We start from the raw sequence: 23,406 nt of genomic DNA, 5'->3' as shown, positions 1-23,406 counted from the left end.
ATGATGATTAGTGACATAGAACCTAAATGCCCTGTTCGAATTATTTTAGCAAATACAATTTGTTAGTATCCAAAAGTGAACGTTATAAGTATGTATACAAACATATAAGCTAATGAGGATTGTCGATATGTATACGTCTTGAGAATCGATATGAAGTCTTTGTATGTCACCGTGTCCTTATCTAATGAATCAAAGACTCATGCCATGCTTCTCCCGACATCGACGGCTATACAAATCCAGTGGTTGCTGCATGGATTTAATCATAGAACTAGATAAGCCCTTTTGTATCGAATGAAATATATCGAACAAAGCTTTAAGTATAGAGTTGAGCTTACTCGAAGTTGTATGGTAGCCATATAGTAGAGTGGTGTTGGAGATTTTTGAAAGCCAAGGCAATGTATGCCGCAACCTTAAGGGACTCTTCCCTTAGCTTCGCACTACGGATGCGCTCTTTCTCCCGAAGAGTCTTTGCAGCTGCTAGCTCTTTGGCATCCAGTGTCCACCGTTTAGGGTAATTAAAATTTGTTTGGGCTATAGCTTGAGGGTCTACATACCCGGCTTTCACACTTGGCATTTGTTTGACAATGTGCACTTGCATTCTACAAATCACGGCGTGGGTTAGTTACAACATAATTCAAAGATTACATTCATATCATATCGGGAGGACAAGGACTTACAGGCACCACGTGCAAATTAGATTCATCTCCATTTCTCCCAGGTGAAAGCATGTGTGCATGTCATTGAAGTCAAAGACAATTTTCCCGACTGGGCTTCCAAATGTGCCGGTGGAAAAGCATGCTTGTATGATATCTATGCTCGTTGGGAGAACACGCAAGTACTAATCATGGAACCTTCTCATTCCAAGTGGTAGGCGCTGGATGTCCCGGTTTGGTAGGAAGGGCTTGCCTCTTTCATATTTTTTCGGGTAATCCTTTGACCATTCGATGGCATCAACATTTGGATACTGCTTTGCAATTTGGTGGAGTTTGCTACTGACGGCCTCCTCAGAACCCCGTGATGGGACTTTTTTTAACTTGATTTTCAGGCTTGAACTGATCATGGGAATACCACTTGGACACCGACGAGACGTCTTTGATCGGAACATAAACTAGCCTTATGTTGATTGGAATCTTCTTTCGGAGTTCCCATTCAGGCACGTCCTCATCTTCTTGTGCATCACCTTCTTCGGGAGGCACTCGTTGTTCATGTATCGGTTGTGCTTGTTGAGAAGACTATGGCATCTCATGATGCACTTGCCCGGTACGAGCTGGAGAAGGTTGTGGCATCTCATCAGGCACATGCTCGATAGGAGGCGGGGAAGAATGTGGCATCTTAGGAATGTGGGGGTCACGAGACGGTGAAAATATCTCCCCGGCCTCAACAACTCGCTCCAAATTTGGGAGAGGGAGAGGTGGTGAAGAAGCAGTCAATATAATGTCCCGTTTGTGCCAGAGGATGAACTGTCCCATAACGTCTCCGAGTAACACCAGCCCCTCGGGAGTTACGTAGTCTATCCTCCACTGCATGAACTCAGGCTTCACTGTATGCACCTCGACCCTAGTGTATTCCGACGGTATCTTATTATTGTGGTGTAAGCCACCGGAAGGATGTGCCACACCTGTTGCCACCTCCATCACAGTGTTCTGCCGACCGCTGAGAAACACCAAGGTGCAACTAGTAGGTTCCCGTATGAGATCGACTGGGGTTGTGGCTGCAGTGGAACCTTGGCTGCTAGGAACTTTTGGAGGGCTGCCAACTAATGCCAGTTCTCCCGGCGGCGTCACTAATATACGTGGCTCCGTAGACATTCCTTGCTCCTCCAGCGCCTTCGCAACTAGAGCCTTTACTTGGAGCTCAAGACTAGTCTCCCGGTCTCGGCCATGTTTCTTGTACATGTGCCTATCCTCTTCGAATCCTTGCTTCCAGGTCATCCTTTTCCCTAGCCCCCTGGTGCGACCTGTGTGCTCCTTGTTTCCCAAGCCAAGGCTAAGCTTGTCCCTCTCTCTGGAAGGATTGAATGAGCCCGTCTCTTTGTGTTCAGCATATTTCAGTATCCTTGATACCGCCTCTTGGGTCTCTGGCTTATCAAACTTAAGATTACTGCCAGATGGTTCTGTACTCCTCGCATATATCTAGTTCCTTGAGCGTACCTTCAAGTTCGTCACATCGATATTCCCAGCAGCTGCGGCCTCTTCATCCATCTTCCTAAATTGCTCTTCCTTGGCATAGTAGCCACTGAGGCCTAGATGATGGTGGTGTTTGTTCCTCTTCGCCAGCTCGGTGTTACGGGCACTAAGCTCCAATGCCTCCGCTGAAGTCTTCTGAGCCACGAGCTCCTCCCATTGACTAGGAGTTATTTTGCCAAACTCGTTGAAGGGAGTTAACCCCTTTTGGATATACTTCGTGTTGAGCTCCGACCTCCAACGTCGAAATGACTCTCCCATCATCCTGATAGCATTTTTTTACCAATTCGTGCTTACCCTCCGGAAATCTAAAATTGACCTTCAGATGCCTATCCCATAGTGCATTCTTTATGTTCTCTGGTACCTCTTTCCAGTTAGGGATTGCTGGGTTCAATTTATCTCTTACTAGGGCCCCGATCGCATTACGGAATCATCCTCTTAATTCCTTCGGCTCAAGGATCTCCCCTACTGGCCCAACCTCCGTTATCACATAGCAAGCCTTATCTAGATATAGATTTCCTTTTCTATCCCCTCGTTTCCTCTTAGGCTTGGTAGTCGTGGTTGTGTCTTGAGTTTGTTGAGCAGAGCCATCATGATCTGTCTCTGTGGTTGTTGCCTCTGCTCTCCTTTCCTCTACTCCGTCTTGTCCAGCGAGATGTCGCGGACGTCGACGTCGTCTTTTCTGAATTTCAGGAGGGACCTGTATATAGGATAGATCAAAGTGTTAGCAGAGGTAACACAGCCAAAGCTTTAGCAAAATTTACATGCTAAGGCTTCTTCCCTACCTCCTCATTCGGGTCAAAATCCTTGTCCAAATCTTCCTCCGTTGGCCTCCTTCTTGCTTCAGGTGGGAAAGGATCCTCGGGACTTTCATATCCCTCTTCTGACTCATCATCTTCTTCTTCTTCACCTTCAGCAGCATCTCCTTCGGGGCCTTCCTCCTCGTCACACTCCTCCTGAGTAAGCATCACTTCTAGATCCTTTTCTACCTCGTTATCGAAATGTTCCTGAGTAAGCTGGTCCTCTAGTGCTTGCTCCTCAAGGGTTGGCTGCTCATCATGCTCGAAGCATCGAGCTGCACTGTCTGTTGTCTGCGACATTATTTCACGCTTTGTTCTAAAAGATGCAAGAAAGTGTGCTTTAGGTACGTGAGAAGGTATAAGAAATCAAAAAGGTCTATAAACCAAAGTAGTACTATAAAACAACAATATAAAAAATGAGAAGTAGCAGTGGTAGAGGCCTCAGAAACATGTCAATCATCATCTAATCTTGAACTTGGAGTATCAAGGCATCATAACAGAGAAGAGAGGAGAAGGTAATGTAGGGGCGACTGCTAATGATGCCAAGTTCCTCACAAGTTCTTGATCATCAGCTCATATTCCATATAATGTATGGACTTGGACAATTTCATCATCGGCAAAACAAAGGAGAGGAGAGGAGAGGGGAGATTTGGCAAAAAAGCAACAGCTGCTTAACAAACATAGAGAGGAAAAGGTGTAAAAAAAGCAGCAGCTGCTTCCCAAACATAGAGGATAGGAAAGGCGGCAAAAATAGAGGAGAGGGGAGATTTGGCCAGAAAAAGCAGGTGCTGCTTCCCAAAAAAGCAATAGCTGCCATACTGACTTTGCTCAATCACACATGAACATCATATGCTTAATATCTTCTGAACCTAATAGGCAGATTGGACAATTAGAAGTAGTAGACAGTAGTAGTAGGGAAGTAGTAGAATTAGTTGACAGAAGTACAAGTAGTTGATAGAAGACAGAAGTAGAAGTAGTAAACAGTAGTATTAGGGAAGTAGTAGAGTAGTAGTAGAAGTAGCAAAAGCTGCTTAGGAGAGGAGAGGAGTAGAGTGGAGTAGAGGAGGGTATAGTAGTAGAGTAGTAGTAGGAGTAGCAAGTAGTAGTAATAGGAGTTGTAGGAGACCAACCAGCAGCCAGCAGCCAGTAGTAGTAATAGGAGTTGTAGGAGACCAACCAGTAGAGTAGTAGTAGAAGTAGCAAAAGCTGCTTAGGAGAGGAGAGGAGTAGAGTGGAGTAGAGGAGAGTATAGTAGTAGAGTAGTAGTAGGAGTAGCAAGTAGTAGTAATAGGAGTTGTAGGAGACCAGCCAGCAGCCAGCAGCTAGTAGTTGATAGAAGACAGAAGTAGAAGTAGTAAACATTAGTATTAGGGAAGTAGTAGAGTAGTAGTAGAAGTAGCAAAAGCTGCTTAGGAGAGGAGAGGAGTAGAGTGGAGTAGAGGAGAGTATAGTAGTAGAGTAGTAGTAGGAGTAGCAAGTAGTAGTAATAGGAGTTGTAGGAGACCAGCCAGCAGCCAGTAGCCAATAGTTGATAGAAGACAGAAGTAGAAGTAGTAAACAGTAGTATTAGGGAAGTAGTAGAGTAGTAGTAGAAGTAGTAAAAGCTGCTTAGGAGAGGAGAGGAGTAGAGTGGAGTAGAGGAGAGTATAGTAGTAGAGTAGTAGTAGGAGTAGCAAGTAGTAGTAATAGGAGTTGTAGGAGACCAACCAGCAGCCAGCAGCCACTGGTACCAGCCAGCAGCCAGCAGCCAGCAGCCAACAAGCACATTACAACCAACACAATTAATTTCTTATAGTGGCCGATCTCAGCCCGATACTGCCCAACTATAGCTAGTAGTGGCTATAGTAGTAGCAGGTGCACTAGATGTGGTTACAACTTGTTTAGCAATGGAAAGTAGTTTAATATCATTGGGAAAAGCAGAGAAAGCAAAACTAACCTGCAATCTAAGAACAGAAAAAACAAAGAAAGATTATAGAATAATGATGTAAAAATTGCCTAATAATTTGAATTATTTTGCCTTGATCTTGCCACAATATTGCCTGGTTAGAGTATATTTAGTTGCTTATTCCCAATGAAGCTCAGTAACTAATCAATGCACTTGTACATTTAGTTGCTCTAAATGCTGATTATAGACACTCACACGCACTAGCATTCAGTTCATGAAAAACAACAGTGGAATGACTGTAGGCATTTAGATAACTCTCACATTAGGTAGCATTCAGGTATCAGGTATTAGGCAGTAGCATTCAGGTATCAGGTAACTAGAATTTAACTGAAACTAAGACACATCAATGCAGTAACTAGTAGCATTCAGGTACCAGGTAGATCACAACATTAGGTAGATCACAACATCAAGTAGTTCACATTCAGAAAATAGCACTGAAATTGAAACTGAAATGAGCACTAAAACTGAACTGAAATGAGCACTAAAACTGAACTGAAATGAGCACTGAAAATTAACTAAAATGAGCACTGAAACTTTACTGAAATAAGCGCTGACACTTAGCTAAAATGACCACTATCCAGTTTTTAGAAATTTAATAGTACTGACACAACACTACAGACACTTAGCATAGTTACTTTCAGTACCAATGCATGAATAGACTTACTAGTGCCCTGTAATGCAGTTCAGAAAACAACACTAGGTAATGCATGAATATACTAGTACCAATGCAGTTTCACTTCACACTAGATAATGCATGAATAGACTATTACCAACACGTCTGTGGGCTGCTGCTACCATGCAGGAAGCCGATAGGCAAGTACTATCGGTAAGCCGATAGGCAAGTACTATCGGTAAGCCGATAAGCCAAGTAATTATGCAAATTACCAATAATTATGCAAATAGGTTAGCAAGGCTTTGATCAATACATATGTAAAAACTTGTGATAGCAGTGTGGAACTGACATTGGCATCTGCTAATGACATTTCCTCTTCAATTTAGTGCTATTAATTAATCATTCTAGGTGCAGTCTAAAAACATGGAAATATATGTGATTAGTAATTGATTTTACTTCCATGTCTCATTCTTTTAACCAGCAAAAAATAATGAAGTCAATTTAATCTGATAGTACCATCCAAGAGCCACATGCACAAGCTAACAGTTTGTCTAGGTTCAGGTTTTCAGTATGTCTCAATTAGGTGGCAATATGTAACCAGCTGCAGCTTACCAGTTACTCGAGGCGAGTCAAGAAACTAGCTACAAGTCATCACAACAATAGACCATTATTTGGAACTTGAAATTCTAGAGCACAATACAAATGAGCACTAAAACTAGTTCACATTCAGAAAATAGCACCGAAATTGAAATTGAAATGAGCACTAAAACTAAACTGAAATGAGCACTGAAAAAAATGAGCACCGAAACACTACAAATAATAGTACTACAAAAATGAGCACCGAAACACTATAAAAAATGAGCACCAAAACTTAACTGAAATGAGCACTGACACTTAACTGAAACTTACATGATCGCAAATCTGTAATTATTATTTACACAATAATGGAGCTCGTGCTGAAACAAACGTAACTGTGAACAACGTTATGTGAATTCAGCCTCATAAGATCAGTTAACAGGTGTCAACTACATACCCAAGTTCCATGCGTTACATTGCGCGATAAAGGAATCAGTGAGAACAGGCTAGCCAAATTTTGAACTTTGAAAAATAAAACAAGGTGTCTCGAGACAGCACATCTATTCTAAAATAGATAGATACCCACATAATTTGCAGAAGCGCGTTCAAAAGTTGCGGGAATCAGTGATACCCATATTTTTTCACGTGACAGTGAAAAAATATAGCAAGGAACTGAAGACAAGAAGAAGGTTCAAGGGACGGAACAAACATGAGCCGAGGGCCGGGCGTGGGTCATCGGCGTGCGGGGGCGGGCGCCGGGGGCCGGGCGCGGGACGCCGGGGGTCGGCACACGGGGGAGGGCGCCGGGGGCCGGGCGCGGGACACCGGGGGTCGGCGCGCGGGGGCGGGCGCCGGGGACCGGGTGCGGGTGTCGGCGTGCGGGGGCGGGCGCCGGGGGCCAAGCGCGGGATGCCGGGGGTCGGCGCGCGGGGGAGGGCGCCGGGGGCCGGGCGCGGGACGCCGGGGGTCGGCGCGCGGGGGAGGGCGCCGGGGGCCGGGCGCAGGACGCCGGGGGTCGGCGCGCGGGGGCGGGCGCCGGGGACCGGGTGCGGGTGTCGGCGGGCACAGGACCGGCGGCAGAAACCCTAGGCAGCCTGACGGCGTCGGAGGAAGAAGACAGCGCCCAGACGATGACTCCCGTGCGCTTCCCTCCTATTTATACTAGGTACCATTTGTAGGGGCGGTTCCTGATCCAGCCGCCCCTACAAATGAATTTTTAGGGGCGGTTCCTGATCCAACCGCCCCTACAATTTTTTTTTAAATTATAAATTCTATATTTTTTATATCATAAAAACACAAAGTAATATAAAAAATTGTGTATATACACAAATATAATATTTTTTATTATTCTATATATGAAGAAATATATATATAAACAATTGTAGTCAAAACAATATAGAAAACAAAAAAAAAACAAAAATTAAAAATTTGAATTTTAAAACTTCGAATACAATTTCGACGTTAAATGAAATAAAATGAAAATGTTGTAAACATAAAAGTTGTATAACTCATCAACATTACAACTTTTATTTTGGTCATCTTGTCATGTGACTTTGTTTGAACGATTCAAATTTTGAAATTCAAATAATTTTAACTTAAAATAATATTTTGAAAGAGTAAATGATTTCACATCAAAAACTCATGAGTACCAAAGTTGTAGAACTCATCAATATGTACAACTTTTGTTTTGATCATATTTTCATTTGACAAAATTTGAACAGTTCAAATTTTGAATTTCACTAAATGGCAACTTCAAACAAGATTTTGAAACCTTAAATGATTTCAACAATAAAAGTCATGAACAAAAAAGTTGTTGAACTCCTCACTATCTACAACTTTTATTTTGGTCACTTTTTCCTGTGACAAAGTATTAGTAAACATTGTTCATAAATTCACATGACTCATAGTTTCATGAACTATACGAGAAACATGTTGATTTGTGAACAATGTTTACTATCACTTTGTCAAATAAAGAAATGATCAAAATAAAAGTTATAGATCTTGATGAGTTATACAACTTTGGTATTCATCACTTTTTCAGCTCAAAAACATTTAGTGGTTGAAAATCTCGTTTGAACTTGTCATTTTTTTAAATTTGAAAATTTGAAGTGCTCAAACTTTGACAAATGAAATTTTGTAGTAATAAAGTGGATGTTCAAATAGAGTCATCTGGATGTTGCAAAGGGTAGTCTCACACACATGCATAAAATGCAGTCTCATACACATACAAAAATATGTAGTCTTACACACATACATAAATATATAGTCTCACACGCATGCATAAATGAAGTCTTACAAACACACACATACACAAACACTCCACGTTCAACAACTAGCTAGCCCGCTGTAACGACTTTCCCTTTGACACCTTTTCGTTCCCGTGGCATTATGTCTTTGGGGAGATTCTTTTCCACAACACTGATCTTCTTAGGAAAGTCTGTGAATAGCGGCATCTCATCGTACTTATTGTAAGCTTCAACATCATCCACGCCATCGACTCCAATAATGTGTTGTTTCCTGGAGGCAACCACGTGCTTTGTCTTCTTCTTCGGGGAGAGGTTACTTTGTGGGTCAGACATATAGAAAACTTGTGCGACACGTGAAGCGAGCACCCAAGGGTCATCTTGGTAGCCTCGATTCTCGAGGTCCAGGACTCTCAATCCGATCTCGTTTAGTTGGTGTTGTTTGATCCAGCGGCATCGAAATAGGGCCACCGTTATATCCCTTCCATAGTCAAGTTCCTATATCTCTTCAATGATGTCAAAGTATTGGATCTTTTGCCCTAATCCATCGAGAGCCTCTATTCGAACGCCGCTGTTTTGGTTCATATATTTACTATCCTTTGCGTGGGTATAGTACGTGTACCCATTGATGTCATAAGCATTCCAAGATGTCACTTGTCTCGATGGCCCCTCCGCCAACCTACTGATGGTAATAGAGTCTATGGTTTCTTCAGGCGGTATGTTTTGGTCCTTCAACCATGTAGTTAGTCGTTGCTTGTGTTCTTTCATGACCCAATCATCCGAACGACTATTTCTCTCTGCTATAATGATAGCCAAGTGTTCATCAATATACGGTTGCATCAGTTGTGTACTCTGCAAGACACTGTAATGCGCTCGACTCACCTCTTTGTAATCATAGTCGATGAACACTTTTCTACCACTAGTGCCCTTCCCAGCCAGCCTACCCTTGTGACGAGAATCGGGTTTACCAATCCCTTTCTGTACTTTTAGGTACTCTTGACAGCACTCGACAATTTCTTCAGTACTGTAACCCTCTATCATGGAGCCCTCTAGTATGCTCGATTATGCACGTATCGACTTAAAACCGACATGAACCGCTCATATGACCACATTTCATGCATGTAGCAAGGGCCAAGCGCTTGTATCTGATGAACCATGTGAATCATGAGATGTGGCATTATATAAAAAAAAGCAGGAGGTAAACACATCTCCAGTTGGTTTGTGTCTCCACCACAAATTCATGTAGGTCACTCAGCTCTTCCTTGCCAATCGTCTTCTGTGAGATCTTCGAAAAGAAGTAGCACATGCGGGTGATGGCCATTTTCAAGAACTCTGGCTTTATAGCCCTGATTGCAATAGGTAGAAACACTGTCAGCATCACATGGCAATCGTGAGCCTTGCAGTGTGTTATTGACAAGTCCTTCATCGACACTAGCTTCTTCACATTTGCTGAAAACCCAGTCGGGACTTTGATCCCCCTTAGAAAAGTGCATATAGCTCCCTTCTCGTCTGGTGTTAGGTTGAAGCATGCCACGGGCAGAGTGTATTTTCCATTAGCCTCAGGTACCGGGTAAAGCTGTGGCATCACGTTTAGCTGCACCATGTCTTTTCGTGCTTTTAGACCATCCTTTGACTTGCCTATGTCCATCAAGGTAGCAATGAGACTCTCAAAGACATTCTTCTGCATGTGCATAGCATCAATGGCATGGGGGACCTCCAAGTCTGGCCAATAAGGCAGATACTGAAAGAAGATCGATTGTTTCTTGAAAGGTACGCCTTTGATAGGAGGTGTGCTTCTATCTCTGTTGGTCCCATTCGGATTCTTCTTTCCATAGACGACGCATATGTTTTTCACCATTCTGTACACATGTTCTCTGTTATGACGTCTCTCTAGAGGGGGTTCAATCTCCGGGGCATTGTCATAAAATCTAAAGAACAATTTGATGCGGTACTTGTGACTTGTCTTTAAGAAGCGTCGGTTCCTTGGGTAAACTATCTTCTTGGATGCATCCAGGTACACCCATGTAGTACCATCCAAGCAAACCAAGCATCCCGTCTTCCCTTTGATCTGTCCAGACAAAGCAAACAGCGCGGGGTAATCATTGGTAGTAACAAATATTATTGCTCTACATATGAAGTCCTCCTTTCGGAACGCATCGTACATCTGCTCCCCATGCCTCCAAAGCCTCTCCATTTCTTGCATCAAGGGCTCGAGGAACACGTCTATATCAATGCCTGGTTGTTTAGGGCCAGAAATAAGAATAGTGAGGAGAAGGTACTTTCTCTTCTGACACAACCATGTTGGAATGTTGTACATGGTCAAGATCACTGGCCATGTGCTGTGGTTGCTCATCCTCTCATTGAAGGGATTCATTCCATCGGTGCTCAGGCCAAACCGTACATTCCTTGGGTCATCGCTGAATTCTTTGTGCTTCTCATCAAACCTTTGCCACTGACTACAATCAGTCGAGTGTGCAATCTTATCATCATCCACCTTGCACTCATCATCCCACTATGTCATGAGTGCGGCTTCTTTAGGGTTTAGGAACATACGTCTCAACCGGTCGGTCACTGGCAGGTACCACATTACTAAGGCAGGAATTCTTCTCTGCTTTGCATCGTTGCCTAATGGAGTGTCCTCTGAGGGCTGAGATTCTTGTACCACCTTTTTTGTACCCTTCTTATTCCTCTTTTTCCCCATGGATGGTTCGTCCCCATCGTAAAGGTCATTGTTCTTGTACCGGCTGGCCCCACACCGGAGACATTTATCCAATGACTTGAACGTTTCGCCACGAAAAAGTATACAGTGGTTGGGGCATGCATGTATTTTTTCAACCCCCATTGTCAATGTACTTATGACCTTCTTCGTTTGGTATGTGTTGACGGGAACTGAGTTTGGTTGTGGCAGCACCCATGACAGGAGATGCAATAGATCATTGAAACTACAGTCTGACCAGCCGTACTTAGCCTTCAGGATGAGCAGCTCAAGCACCAAACATAGTAATGTCCAATGTATCGGACAACACTTTTCAATACCATACACAGTCTCCTTCGATGCTTTTGTCACTCTTTCCAAATTTTCTAGACCTTTCGGGCTATTTAGTAAAATCTCTGGTCCAAAGGTTCGAATCATGTCATCTAAATCATCTTCAACTCCAACACGTGCTCCACCATCATTATTGGCACCACATTCGTCGTTACCATCCCAACCACCAGCATCACCACCTTGTTCATTGCCAAACTCAAAATCCATTCGTGCATCAAGCTCTGCTGAATATTGGGGCAGGGATTCTATGGTTTCGTCGTCATATTCCTCCTCACCCTTATCGTTAACAATAACCGTTTTACCATAATGAATCCACACTGTGTAGTCCTCAACAAATCCTCGCATAATCAAATATGATCTGATGATAGTCACATCTGTCCATGCCATACGGTTCTTGCAATCTTTACAGGGGCAAATAATTGTATCCTTATTCTCTTTCAATGTCGTTGCATGCTTCGTTGCGGCTTCAATAAATTTATCCACCTCTTCACGGAAACCTGCCTTGAACCTTAACGAACCATACATCCAAGAGTTCCTGTACTCCATCTTTTACAACAACAACAAAACAAACATTAAAGGACTACTTATTCAGATATATATAAAAATGAATCAATGTAATAATTATTTGAGAATAATTGTATATACCTCAGATATATATGAATATAAATCTAATATAATTACATGAAGCATACAAACACACCATGGTAGAGAAAAATTAATTAATGGCCCATTTATCCATAAATAATTAAAATACATATTTATTGATTACAATAAACAATTTCAAAGACAACAATTAGCAATAATTATACTTTACCCAATATCTTTCATACAAACCCTAGTCCAATTTTATCAAACATAAATTTACAAAAACGAAATTAATAAAAAAACCAAACCCTAGATCTAGATCACATGCATATGAAACATCCATAAAACTAACTAATGGTTCACTAAAATCAAGAAACATGGACCAAATAAGGGTATGATCTTGTTCCCCTCCCTAATTTACCCTAGTACATTTAAAAGTTGGGTCTAATTTGCTCATAAATAGCTCAAGCACCATAGAAGAGAGAGAAAAACAAAACTCTAATTACTCACTAACCAACCATTAAAACTTCAAAAAAAGTTTGGAATAGCATTTTCTTACCTTCTACAACCTCTCCACCAAAGGATTTGAGACCAAAACCTTCCCCCCTTAGTAGAGCAATTTTTGGAAGGTGCCCAAGGCCTCCCCACCTTTTTTTCACGGGTTGGAGTGAGTGACCCGAGGAGGAAGAAGGAGCTGCATCTGTTTTATATGGGGGGCATTTGTAGGGGTGGCTGGTGATTGAGCCGCCCCTATAAATCGGTGCTATAAATACGGGGCCATTTGTAGGGGCGGCTCAATCACCAGCCGCCCCTACAAATACCATTTCTAGGGGCGGCTGGTAATTGAGCCGTCCCTACAAATCAGACCCCATTTGTAGGGGCGGCTCGTAACACCAGCCGCCCCTGCTGTTCCGTTTGTAGGGGCGGCTGGTGTCTGGGCACCCTAGCATGCCACTGTAGGGGCGGCTCCATCACCAGGCGTCCCTACAAAAAATCGAACCGTTGCTAAAAATCGTTTTCTACGTAGTGACCTAAATATTTGCAAGGGAATTCGGACACCGCACAAGGCAACACAGGTTCTGGATGGTGGTCAGCTCCATGTCACCACACCTTATTGATAAAACACTGCTCTTTGGAAGGTTGGTTTTAAGCCCCGAAGCATCACCAAAAAGATTGAGAATTTCCATTACCAGATTGATGTCACCAGCTTCCGGCCTGAGGAACAGCACCACATCATCGGCGTAGGGAGAGATCATGTGCTGCAAAACCCACCTGGAGAGGGGCTGCAGGAGTCCCTCATTGGCTGCCTTTGAAACCATGTGTCCTAGAACATCCATAACCTAGATGAACAACATAGGTGATAGGGGGTCACCCTGACGTAAGCCCCACTGGTGAACAATAGAGTTGCCTGGAATCCCACTCAGCAGAACCTGAGTAGAAGAAGATACTAACAGCCCACTGGCCAAGTCTCTCCAAATTGGCCCAAAACCCAAATGATGCATCACCTCACGGAGAAAAGGCCACGACACCGAGTCAAAGGCCTTAGAAATGTCTAATTTGAGTAGAATTCGTGGCTGTTTTTGCTGGTGAAGGAACCTTGCTGTTTGCTGGACCAACATGAAGTTATCTTGGATAAAACGACCTTTAATGAAAGCGCTTTGGTTGGGAGATACCAATTGTTGCAGCCGGCTTGCCAGATGATTGGCCAGCAGCTTATTGACTAGTTTAGCAAAGCTATGAACTTGGCTAATAGGCCGGAAATCCTTTGGCCGTTCTGCTGAGTCCACCTTAGGGAGTAGGGTGATGAAGGCTGTGTTGAGGACCTCGAAGTTGACAATCTTTCTCCTCCAAATTGCTCAAATTGCAGCCATTATATCATCTTTTATGATTGACCAGCAGCCTGTAGAACCTACCCGTGAAACCATCAGGCCCGGGCACTTTATCCGGGGGTAGCTGCTCTATGGTTCTCCATACTTCTACAGTGAAAGGGAGGTCAAGTTTAGTAAGGTCATGAGTATTCAGCCCCAATTCAGTGAGGTCCACCATATTTTCCCTGTCCACACGTGTACCTAGCAAACTGTTATAAAAATCATCAATAATGGAAGCTTTGTCGGTATGATTTGTGTAGATTTGATCTTCAGAAACAAGCTTCCCAATGAAGTTTTTCCTCTTCCGATGATGGGCATGCTGCTGAAAAAGTTTTGTATTGCCGTCACCATCCTTTAGCCAATTGATCTTTGAATGCAGCCGGCCGATGGTGCATTTAAGGGAAGCCAATGCGAGGCAATGCTTCTTCAGATTATTCTTCAACCATATTTCTCCTGCAGCGAGCACACGAGCATCTTGTGCAATCTCAAGCTGGTGGAGAATTTCCCTGACGAGGACAAGTTGGGAATTTATATGCCCGATTTTCTTGTCACTCCAGCTTTGCAACCCTTTAGAGAGTTCCTTAAATTGACACTCAGGCTTGAGAAGCATCAGGAACCTAAAATGCCTTCCTTTCCTCTCCATTTGCACATCTCTGCCAATGCATGGTAACTAGCTATGTACTATAGCACTAGGCCTCAAAGATGTCTTTGAGCTGAGTGTACTTTGTCGTATAATGTTCGGAACAAGGCACGTCAGTTGAGGTTGGAACTTGGAAGGACGCAGCCGGCGGCGATGGCAACTTGGACGCTCATCAGAGGCGGAGAAAACCATGCACCCAGGGGTCTGACCTCTGCGTGCACACGGAGTGATTCGATTGGTGAGGTTACAAGTCCCTGAAGGTTGTGAAGTTTGTTTTGGCGTGCTAGGTAACCAACCACACTGAGCACTGGAAGCGAGATTCTAGCTGCTAGGGATGGAATTGGATCGGATATGGATGTATATTACAGATCCGTCTATATAAAGGGGAAGAAGAATAAAGGACGACCTTCAAATGGAGGTGAGTGCACGTGAGGCAGTAATAAAAAAGGAGGAACTTCAAGCTCTCGTGAGATAGCACTAGTGTCAAAGAGGTTCGAAGAATGATGTTGCAAAACCATATTAATTTAGACCGGGAGAAAAAGGAGGAAATTTAGAATCACCTTGGTCTTCATAATGATTCACACATACTCCTACCATTCACCATAACCAACAATTGAGACCAACCTCTAACGTGCGAGCTGTTAGACGAACAAACAAACAGCAACCACTCCTTCCAAAACCGCATCCACAGTATCCTCTGTCCACATAAACCTTTGTTTCAATAAGGCTACAACATAAACAAATGATAGGCAAGCACTAAATAACAAGGGCCCCCTCTTGTATTCGCTCAAAATGAAGAGCAATGTTTTCATGTGACTCTACCACCATGATGCAATGTCAATAGTTTGTCCATCTACACCACAAGGAAGCTTGTCCCCGTCAGCATGGCAAGTATTGGTGCCAAAGCATACAGCACAGTGCAATCACAGGAAACAGGGCCTTTACCGAGTGCAACTTTCTTTATCAAGTGCTAAAAGTCGGACACTCGGCAAAGAGCTATTTTGCCGAGTGCCGCACTCGGCAACGATATACACTCGGCAAAGAAGGCTTTGCCGAGTGTCAGGCACTCGGCAAAGCCAGACACTCGGCAAAGGCCCTTTTTGCCGAGTGTCAGGCACTCGGCAAACTCTGGCGCTCGTCAAAAAACGGCGTCAGATAACGGCCGCCGTCTGCCGTCCAGGTTTGCCGAGTGCCAGCGGGTAGGCACTCGGCAAACCACTTCTTTGCCGAGTGCCAGACCCTGACACTCGGCAAAGGACTAGGGCTGCTGGTTTGCCGAGTGCCAGATCGGGGCACGCGGCAAAGGTGTTTTTTTAAATCTAAACCCTAAACCGCACTGCATCTTTTTTTTAAATAAAAAATACCACTTTGCCGAGTGCCGGGCGGAGAGGCACTCGGCAAACATTTTTAAAAAAAATTGGCACGCTCTTTGCTGAGTGTCCCCATGGACACTCGGCAAAGGGAACACTTTGCCGAGTGCCTGGCAGCTGGCACTCGGCAAAGAGCATGTTTGCCGAGTGTCAAAAGATGACACTCGGCAAACCATTTTTTTTTGTATTTTGACCTCCAAACTTTTTTTGCAGTCCTCTTATAGTACCTGGTACTCCATGTCGAAATTTGGTACATTTCCCGAACTGTTTGCTATATTTAGTCAATTTATTTCATTTAATTGAATTTTTTTTAGAAAATGCAAATTTGAACTGCACGTGCATCGAATAATGGAATTTAATGATTCAAAAAATGATATTCATGGTATTGAGTGTAGTGTGAGGCCGTATCCAGGAACGGACCCGAAATTTCGAATATCTTGTTCATGAAACATGACCACGAACTTGCAGACGAATTGTTTTTAAATTCTATAAAATGCAAACGAAATCCGAAAATCATGAAACTTATCGAGATGTCATGATATCATATGTAGAGGATGTGATAAAAATTTGAGAAGGTTTGGTGCACGTTATCACGTACGATGCTTACAAACCAGGACATCTGCCTGCACCGCGTCGCCTGGCCACTGCACCGACCCGCCATGGCCCCACTAGCCTGACTCCGTCGCCACCCTAGGTATAACCCCTCTTTCCGTATCATGATCGTAGATCGCGTAACCCAGTTAGGCGTCTCCCGTTCGAAAGAGATACGGTTGGAGGTATGCAGATCTTTGCATATCTATGACCGTATCTGTTTTGGATTGTCCACGTTTTTTGGACAGCCCGTGGATGCGTAGATGGGTTAGTTTCCATGGTCTGCTCCAGTCCGAGATAGAGTTTCGGCATCACCTCCCTGTTGTTCTCTGGATACGCACTCTTCTTTGGCAGGACATATATATGGAGAACAGCGGGGAGGTGCTGCCGAAATTTTGTCTCGGATAGGAGTAGAGCATAGAAACTAACCTCATCTATGCATCCGCGGGTGGGATTAGGACCTATCCTCACCTATTAGACAGTAGGAACACCATGTAGATGCAATTGATGGTTACATTACTCACTGATACATATGTTAGAGGATGGATGACCGTCGGTGGATGTACACGAGCTGGAGAAGTCAGAGTGATTACACCATGGAATGGATGAACAAGACCGATGCTTTCTTGAACAGTGCATTTGGCAAGGCTGCTAAAGGACATTGCCTAGTTTTGTGTCCCTGCAGCAAATGTGGAAACATGAGAAGGGTAAACAAGGTGGAAATGGGTAAACATCTTGTGAAGAATGGATTTACGCCGGACTACACCCGATGAGTCCACCATGGTGAAGCCCATCGTATGAGAGAGGAGGTGGTGAGACCACGGGTGGAGGATTTTGATGCTGATGCCGGGGTAGTAGATATGTTAGATGACTTTCACCAAGGGCAGTTTGATGAGGGACGTGAGAAGGAGGAGATGGAGGCAGCCACACATGCGTTCTACGACATGATGGGCTCGGCACAGAAACCCGTTCACGATCGGTCAATGGTGTCTCAACTAGATGCCATTGGACGCTTAATGGGGTTGAAGTCCGAGTTAAACTTGAGTCGACCTGGCTTCGATAAGATATTGGCCGTGATTGGCACCCTGCTTCCGGAGGGCCACATTCTACCAAAGAGCATGTATGAGTCATAGAAACTCCTTCGTGCACTTAAGATGCCATATGAGCAGATACATGCTTGTCCGAAGGGGTGCATCCTATTTAGGAAAGAACACGAGCATGTAAAGTTCTATCCAAAGTGTAAATCCTCTAGGTACCTGGAGGTAGACTCTAAAGATGGCCAGAAGAGGCAACTTACGATCCCCGTGAAAATCCTACGGTACCTTCCGTTTCTACCGAGGATCCAACGGCTATACATGACCGAGGAATCCGTGAAACAGATGACATGACACAAAAATGGCAAACGGTACAATCCTGACAAGATGGTACATCCATCCGATGGTGAAGCTTGGATCCACTTTAATGACAAACATCATGACAAAGCAGATGAGGCTCGTAATGTACGTGTCACGCTGGCAACAGATGGGTTCAATCCTTATGAAATGATGGCTGCCCCATACACATGTTGGTCCGTCTTCGTTATCCCCCTTAATCTCCACCCCGGTGTCTCCTTTCAACGACATAACGTATTCTTGTCATTGATAATTCTTGGACACCCAGGGAGTAATATGGGTGTGTTCATGGAGCCTATGTTTGATGAATTGGTTCGTGCTTGGGACAAAGGGGTATGGACATACGATCGAGCTACAAAGACAACCTTCAAAATGCACGTTTGGTACCACTACTCCCTGCATGACTTCCTGGCGTATGGGATATTTTGCGCTTGGTATGTTCACGAGAAGTTCCCATGCCCAATAGGCAAGGAAGGTGTAAGGTTCATTTGGTTGCAGAAGGGTGGCAAGTATTCGTCGTTCGACAGACATCATCAATTCCTACCTCTTGACCATCCATTCAGGCAAGACATCAAGAACTTTACGAAAGGTGTCAAAGTGACAAACCCTGCACCATGGATGATGACTGGTGTCGAGGTTCATGCTCAGATAGATGCTCTCATGCCCAATGAAGAAGGTGGTTTTGTGGGATATGGTGAGCAACATATGTGGACTCATATCTTGGGCATGATGAGGCTCCCCTATTTCGATGACCTTCTTCTGCCACATAACATTGATGTAATGCACACTAAAAAGAATGTCACCAAGGCACTTTGGGCAACACTCATGGACACTAAAAAGTCTAAGGACAACCCTAAGGCTAGAGTGGACCTGGCAACGTTGCGCGATAGACCAAATCAAGAGATGCAACCTCCTAGTCGTGGCAAGACCGGGAGAACGCCTAAGGCCGATTTTGTCTTGAAAAAGGACCAAAGGAGGGAAGTACTTGAATGGATCAAGACGCTAATGTTCCCTGATGGGTATGCAGCGAATCTAAAGAGGGGAGTGAACTTAGGCACTCTACGAGTCAACGGGATGAAGAGTCATGACTACCACATATGGATTGAGCGGCTTCTTTCGGCGATGGTTCGAGGCTATGTCCCAAAGCATGTCTGGCAAGTGCTGGCAGAGTTGAGCTACTTATTCTACCAGCTTTGTGCCAAGGAGCTCTCTTGGAGCATCATTGATGACTTGGAAAAAGCGGCATCCGTGTTGCTCTGTAAGTTGAAGAAGATCTTTCCACCCGGTTGCTTCTTGCTGATGCAGCATTTGATTGTGCACCTCTTGTATGAGGCACGGATGGGGGGCCCATGCAGAACCGTTGGTGCTATCCAATCGAGAGATGTTTGAAGACTCTTTGCAAAAATTGTAGAAATAAAGCCAAAATTGAGGCTTCCATTGTAGAGGCATACATTCTAGAGGAGGTGTCGAACTTCACAGAGAAATACTATACTAAGAACCTTCCTAGTGTTTATAATCCACCCCCTCGTTACAATACTGGCAAAAATGAATCGAACCTTAGCCTTTCCCAAGGGCAACTCGGAAGCGCAAGTGCATCGACCACTAAGCAATTGAAAAATGAAGAGTGGCGCAGTATCATGCTATATGTGTTGACCAACCTTGTTGAGCTGTAGTCGTTCATTGGGTAAGTCCTGAACGAACTTGTTTCATTTTGACGTATGTCCTTGTTTCTTCGTCCAACCCCCTTGTTTCTCATTAGTACAGGGAATTTCTTCGTCAATCCTGGCATGGATCAAGGCAACCTACCCCGCAAGAAAATGATACCCTTCTTTCACGGGGTGCGGGACCAGAGAGCCCCGATTTCATTTGTTTGTTCAAACAGAAAGCCCAAACTGATGCACCTATAAGTGACGAGCTGAGACAGGTTGCAAATGGCCGTGCTATTAGGGTCAAGTCATTTACCGGTTATGACATGAATGGAAATCATTTTCACACAGCAAGCTACGAGCAGAGTCGGCCCAATCGAAAAACCACAAACAACGGAGTTGTTATGCCCGACACTGATGGACTCGACTATTATGGAAGAATTGAAGAAATCTACGAACTATCATTCTATGGTTCCAAACCTCTTACTCCTGTCATATTCAAATGCCACTAGTTTCATCCTGGTGTAACGAGATGGACCCCTAAGCTTGGGCTAGTCAAGGTGCGAAATCTGAAGGACATAGAAATGCTTGAGCGATTACGTTTAGGCAATGACAATGAAAACAACATTCCTCCTTTGGATAGTGTTGATGAGTTGGACAATGTTGATAGTGATGACGAGACCTATGATCCAACTAATCTCAATCATGAAGATTATTTCTAATACATGTAATACTATGTTTTTTGTAATTATGTTTTGTTCATTTTTGCATATATAATACATGTATTACTATGTTTTTTGTAATTATGTTTTGTTCATTTTTGCACTTATTTCTAATTATGTCTTGTTTTTTATTGCAGGTGATTGAACAAAGATGGCGGGCGACCGTCATAGGTCCGTGAACTCGATTTACCAAAGACCACGTCGGCTGTAGGAGGAGGCGGAGGCAGCGGCGGAGGGATCGGATAGGAGGAGAAGGAGGAGGACCGTCAGCCGCAGGAGGGCGCCGTGTCCTCCCATGCCATGTGAGGAGGAGCTGGAGGAGGAGGTGGTGCCCGTGGATGAGTCAAACGAGGAGCTAGTTCGGCAGACGAACAAGGAGGAGGAGGGGGAGGAGGCATGCACGGGTTCCGCTTCCTCCGACTCCTCTTCGAGTGTCTACTTGCGAGGTCCTGCGAGCCTCCCACAGGTTCCGCTTCCTCACCAACGCCCAGTGCTTCGCCCCGAAGGGCAAAAGTAAGTAACTTTATATGTTATCACACCTACTTCATATGATATGATAAAAAAACTAATAATTTTTCTTAATCACTTGTGCAGGAACTGGGTGGTTGTGTCGGATGGTAGCGCATGGCTAGTCAACGGCATCCTGGGTCTTCTATGCAGGCAACACTTCCCCGGCATTGTCACGTACGCATCGAAGACGGAGCCATCCTACTCGTTTGACCACTACACCATCGCCCTCGATGCGGAGTACCCCAACAAGGCGGCGCGAGTGAAGCCAGAGTTTTGGGTAAGTCTCCCTCGCATAGCATTGCTCAATACGTCACATTCATTGGACTTTTCTTGAAATAATGAATGGATACATCGCTTTTGTATGCAGACTTATTATAGATACGAGGAGGGATTTGAGGCCTGGGCAGAGCAGGTGACTACCAATCCTGTAAAAAACTTGTCACCGACATGCATCATGAGGTGCGCATCCAGGCCATCGTAACCTACTACGAGTCGAAGCTTGGAGAGAGGAAAACCAAGAAAGACACAAGAGAGATGCAGCTGACCCAGGAGCAGTACCTTGAGGTAAATGAAGAACATCAATATTGATTCATTTTGAGATTAAGTTGGTTTAATTTGATCTTCTTATATGTCCAATACTTGATGACGTGTAGATGATTCCCTGGTGGTGCCAAGCGTATCCCGAGTGCTGGGCGATGATGGTGGAGAGGTGGTTCATGGAGGAGTACCTCAAGATGCACAGGGATGCCTGGGACCGTTGTTTGCAGATGCAAGGTCCAGCACACCATCAAGGCAGCCACAGCCTTGCTGGATACAAACAAGCATGGGTACGTGAATTCATTTATCTATTATGACGATCAGTTCTGCCTGATTTCTAATCATCGTGCTGTCTTTCTCGCAGTCGGCTTCACATAGTGGCTAGGCTTGCTCAGACTTCTAGGAATGGTGTATGGCCCACAAGGGCAAGGCGACGTCCGACGTCTCCTTCAACCTGGAGGACCCACCCGAGGCATACACGAACCCGAGCGTCCACTCCCGCATTAGTGAGTACACTGAGGTGGCGAGGTCGCTCCATGGGCAGACCATAATCTAAGCACCCAGGACTTCGATGGAGAGGCCATCATGAGGGCAAGGAAAGGCAAGAAGCATGGGCGGTTCTGGCTTGGCAACGGCATCATCGACACGACCTCTACTCCCTCTCTATCCTAGATCCGAGCACGGAGCACGAGCGAGAGCCTAGCCATTCGTACACGGCCGATCGCTGCATAGCACCGGGACGACGCACTCGAGGTTATTCCTATTTTACTCGTCATACATTGATCTTTACACACCTTAATTAGCTTTGCATTACTAAAACATTGGAGTGAAATATTGCAGGCCCGGCTGGAACAAGAAATGAGGCAATGTTAGGAGCTGGCGGCCTAGCTGGACGCTGAGCGGACCGAGCGGTAGGCCTAGGCGCAGAGGCTAATGGACATTACGGAGTTCCTACAAGGGCTTGATCAACGTGTGGGCTTCTCTCTGCCAGCTAGGCTGCTAGTTCCACCTCCGCCTCTGCATCCTGCAACTGCAGCTACTCCTGTGAGTATGAAAGTTTTTTACTTTCGCTTATGCTTTGCTTGTATGGCCTCTACCTTCCTACATTAGCTATCCAAATAATCTTGTCTCACATGCAATCTTTACTCCTTTGTGCAGTCTCCATCTGATGGTGGTTCGAATAATCCACCTCATTCACCTCCGAATGATGGAGCTAGGCCTTCACCATAGTCGCAGTGGCTGAGATGAGTGCACGTTGTATTTTTTCATTTGTTGTTCACTTGGTGATGGACTTGTGATATACTTGTGATGTACTTGTAAACTTTGATGGACTTGTGGATTTATTTGGATGGACTTGAGCACTTATTATTATATATGTGATATATATTGTGATGGATGTGATATGTGCGGATGGATGTGTGGATGGATGAGATATATATGTGATGGATGAGATATATATGTGATGAATGAGATATATATGTGATATTTGTTTGTATGAATTTATTTGTCATGATGGAATGTAAAAAAAAATTGCCGTTTTGGGTCACTTTGCCGAGTGTTGCACTCGGCAAAGGAGCCCGTTGCCGAGTGCCATCGTCACAGCACTCGGCAAAGCTGGAAAAATGGGCGCTCGGAAAACCGTTTTTCTAGCTTTGCGGAGTGCCAAGACCATGGCACTCGGCAAAGATTTTTTTTTAAAAAAAATCAAACTTTGCCGAGTGCCAGACAAAGGGCACTCGGCAAAGAATTTTTTTAAAAAAAATTCAAACTTTGCCGAGTGCCAGCCAGAGGGCACTCGGCAAAGAATTTTTTAAAAAAAAAAATTCAAACTTTGCCGAGTGCCAGCCAGAGGGCACTCGGCAAAGAATTGTTTTTTAAAAAAATTCATACTTTGCCGAGCACCGGCCAGGGGGCACTCGGCAAAGAATTTTTTTTTTAAAAAAAATAAAAAATCTTTGCCGAGTGCCTGTAGGGTTGGCACTCGGCAAAAAACCGTCAACGGGGCCGGCGCCGTGACGGTCGCTTTTCTTTGCCGAGTGCCCAATAAAAGACACTCGGCAAAGAGGGCTTTGCCGATCAATTTTTTGCTGTGTGTTCTTTGCCGAGTGCCACACTCGGCAAAGGCTTTGCTGAGTGCAAT

General features: G+C 44.5%; 1 protein-coding gene across 1 annotated transcript; it reads right to left on the bottom strand.

The window, feature by feature from the left end:
• Positions 1–13,866: 13,866 nt before the first annotated feature.
• Positions 13,867–14,502, bottom strand: LOC136548337 (uncharacterized). The gene has a single exon (XM_066539904.1). It carries the CDS (start codon positions 14,500–14,502, stop codon positions 13,867–13,869), a length of 636 nt encoding a protein of 211 aa, XP_066396001.1.
• Between the last annotated feature and the right edge of the window lie 8,904 nt (positions 14,503–23,406).

Source organism: Miscanthus floridulus, chromosome 4 (assembly GCF_019320115.1).
Source record: "Miscanthus floridulus cultivar M001 chromosome 4, ASM1932011v1, whole genome shotgun sequence".
Taxonomy (NCBI): domain Eukaryota; kingdom Viridiplantae; phylum Streptophyta; class Magnoliopsida; order Poales; family Poaceae; genus Miscanthus; species Miscanthus floridulus.
This window is presented reverse-complemented; position numbering and strand designations above follow the sequence as displayed.

What these genes read in the sequence shown, in the direction of transcription:
- LOC136548337 (XM_066539904.1), bottom strand. Translation starts at nt 14,502, where the DNA reads ATGGAGAGGAAAGGAAGGCATTTTAGGTTCCTGATGCTTCTCAAGCCT.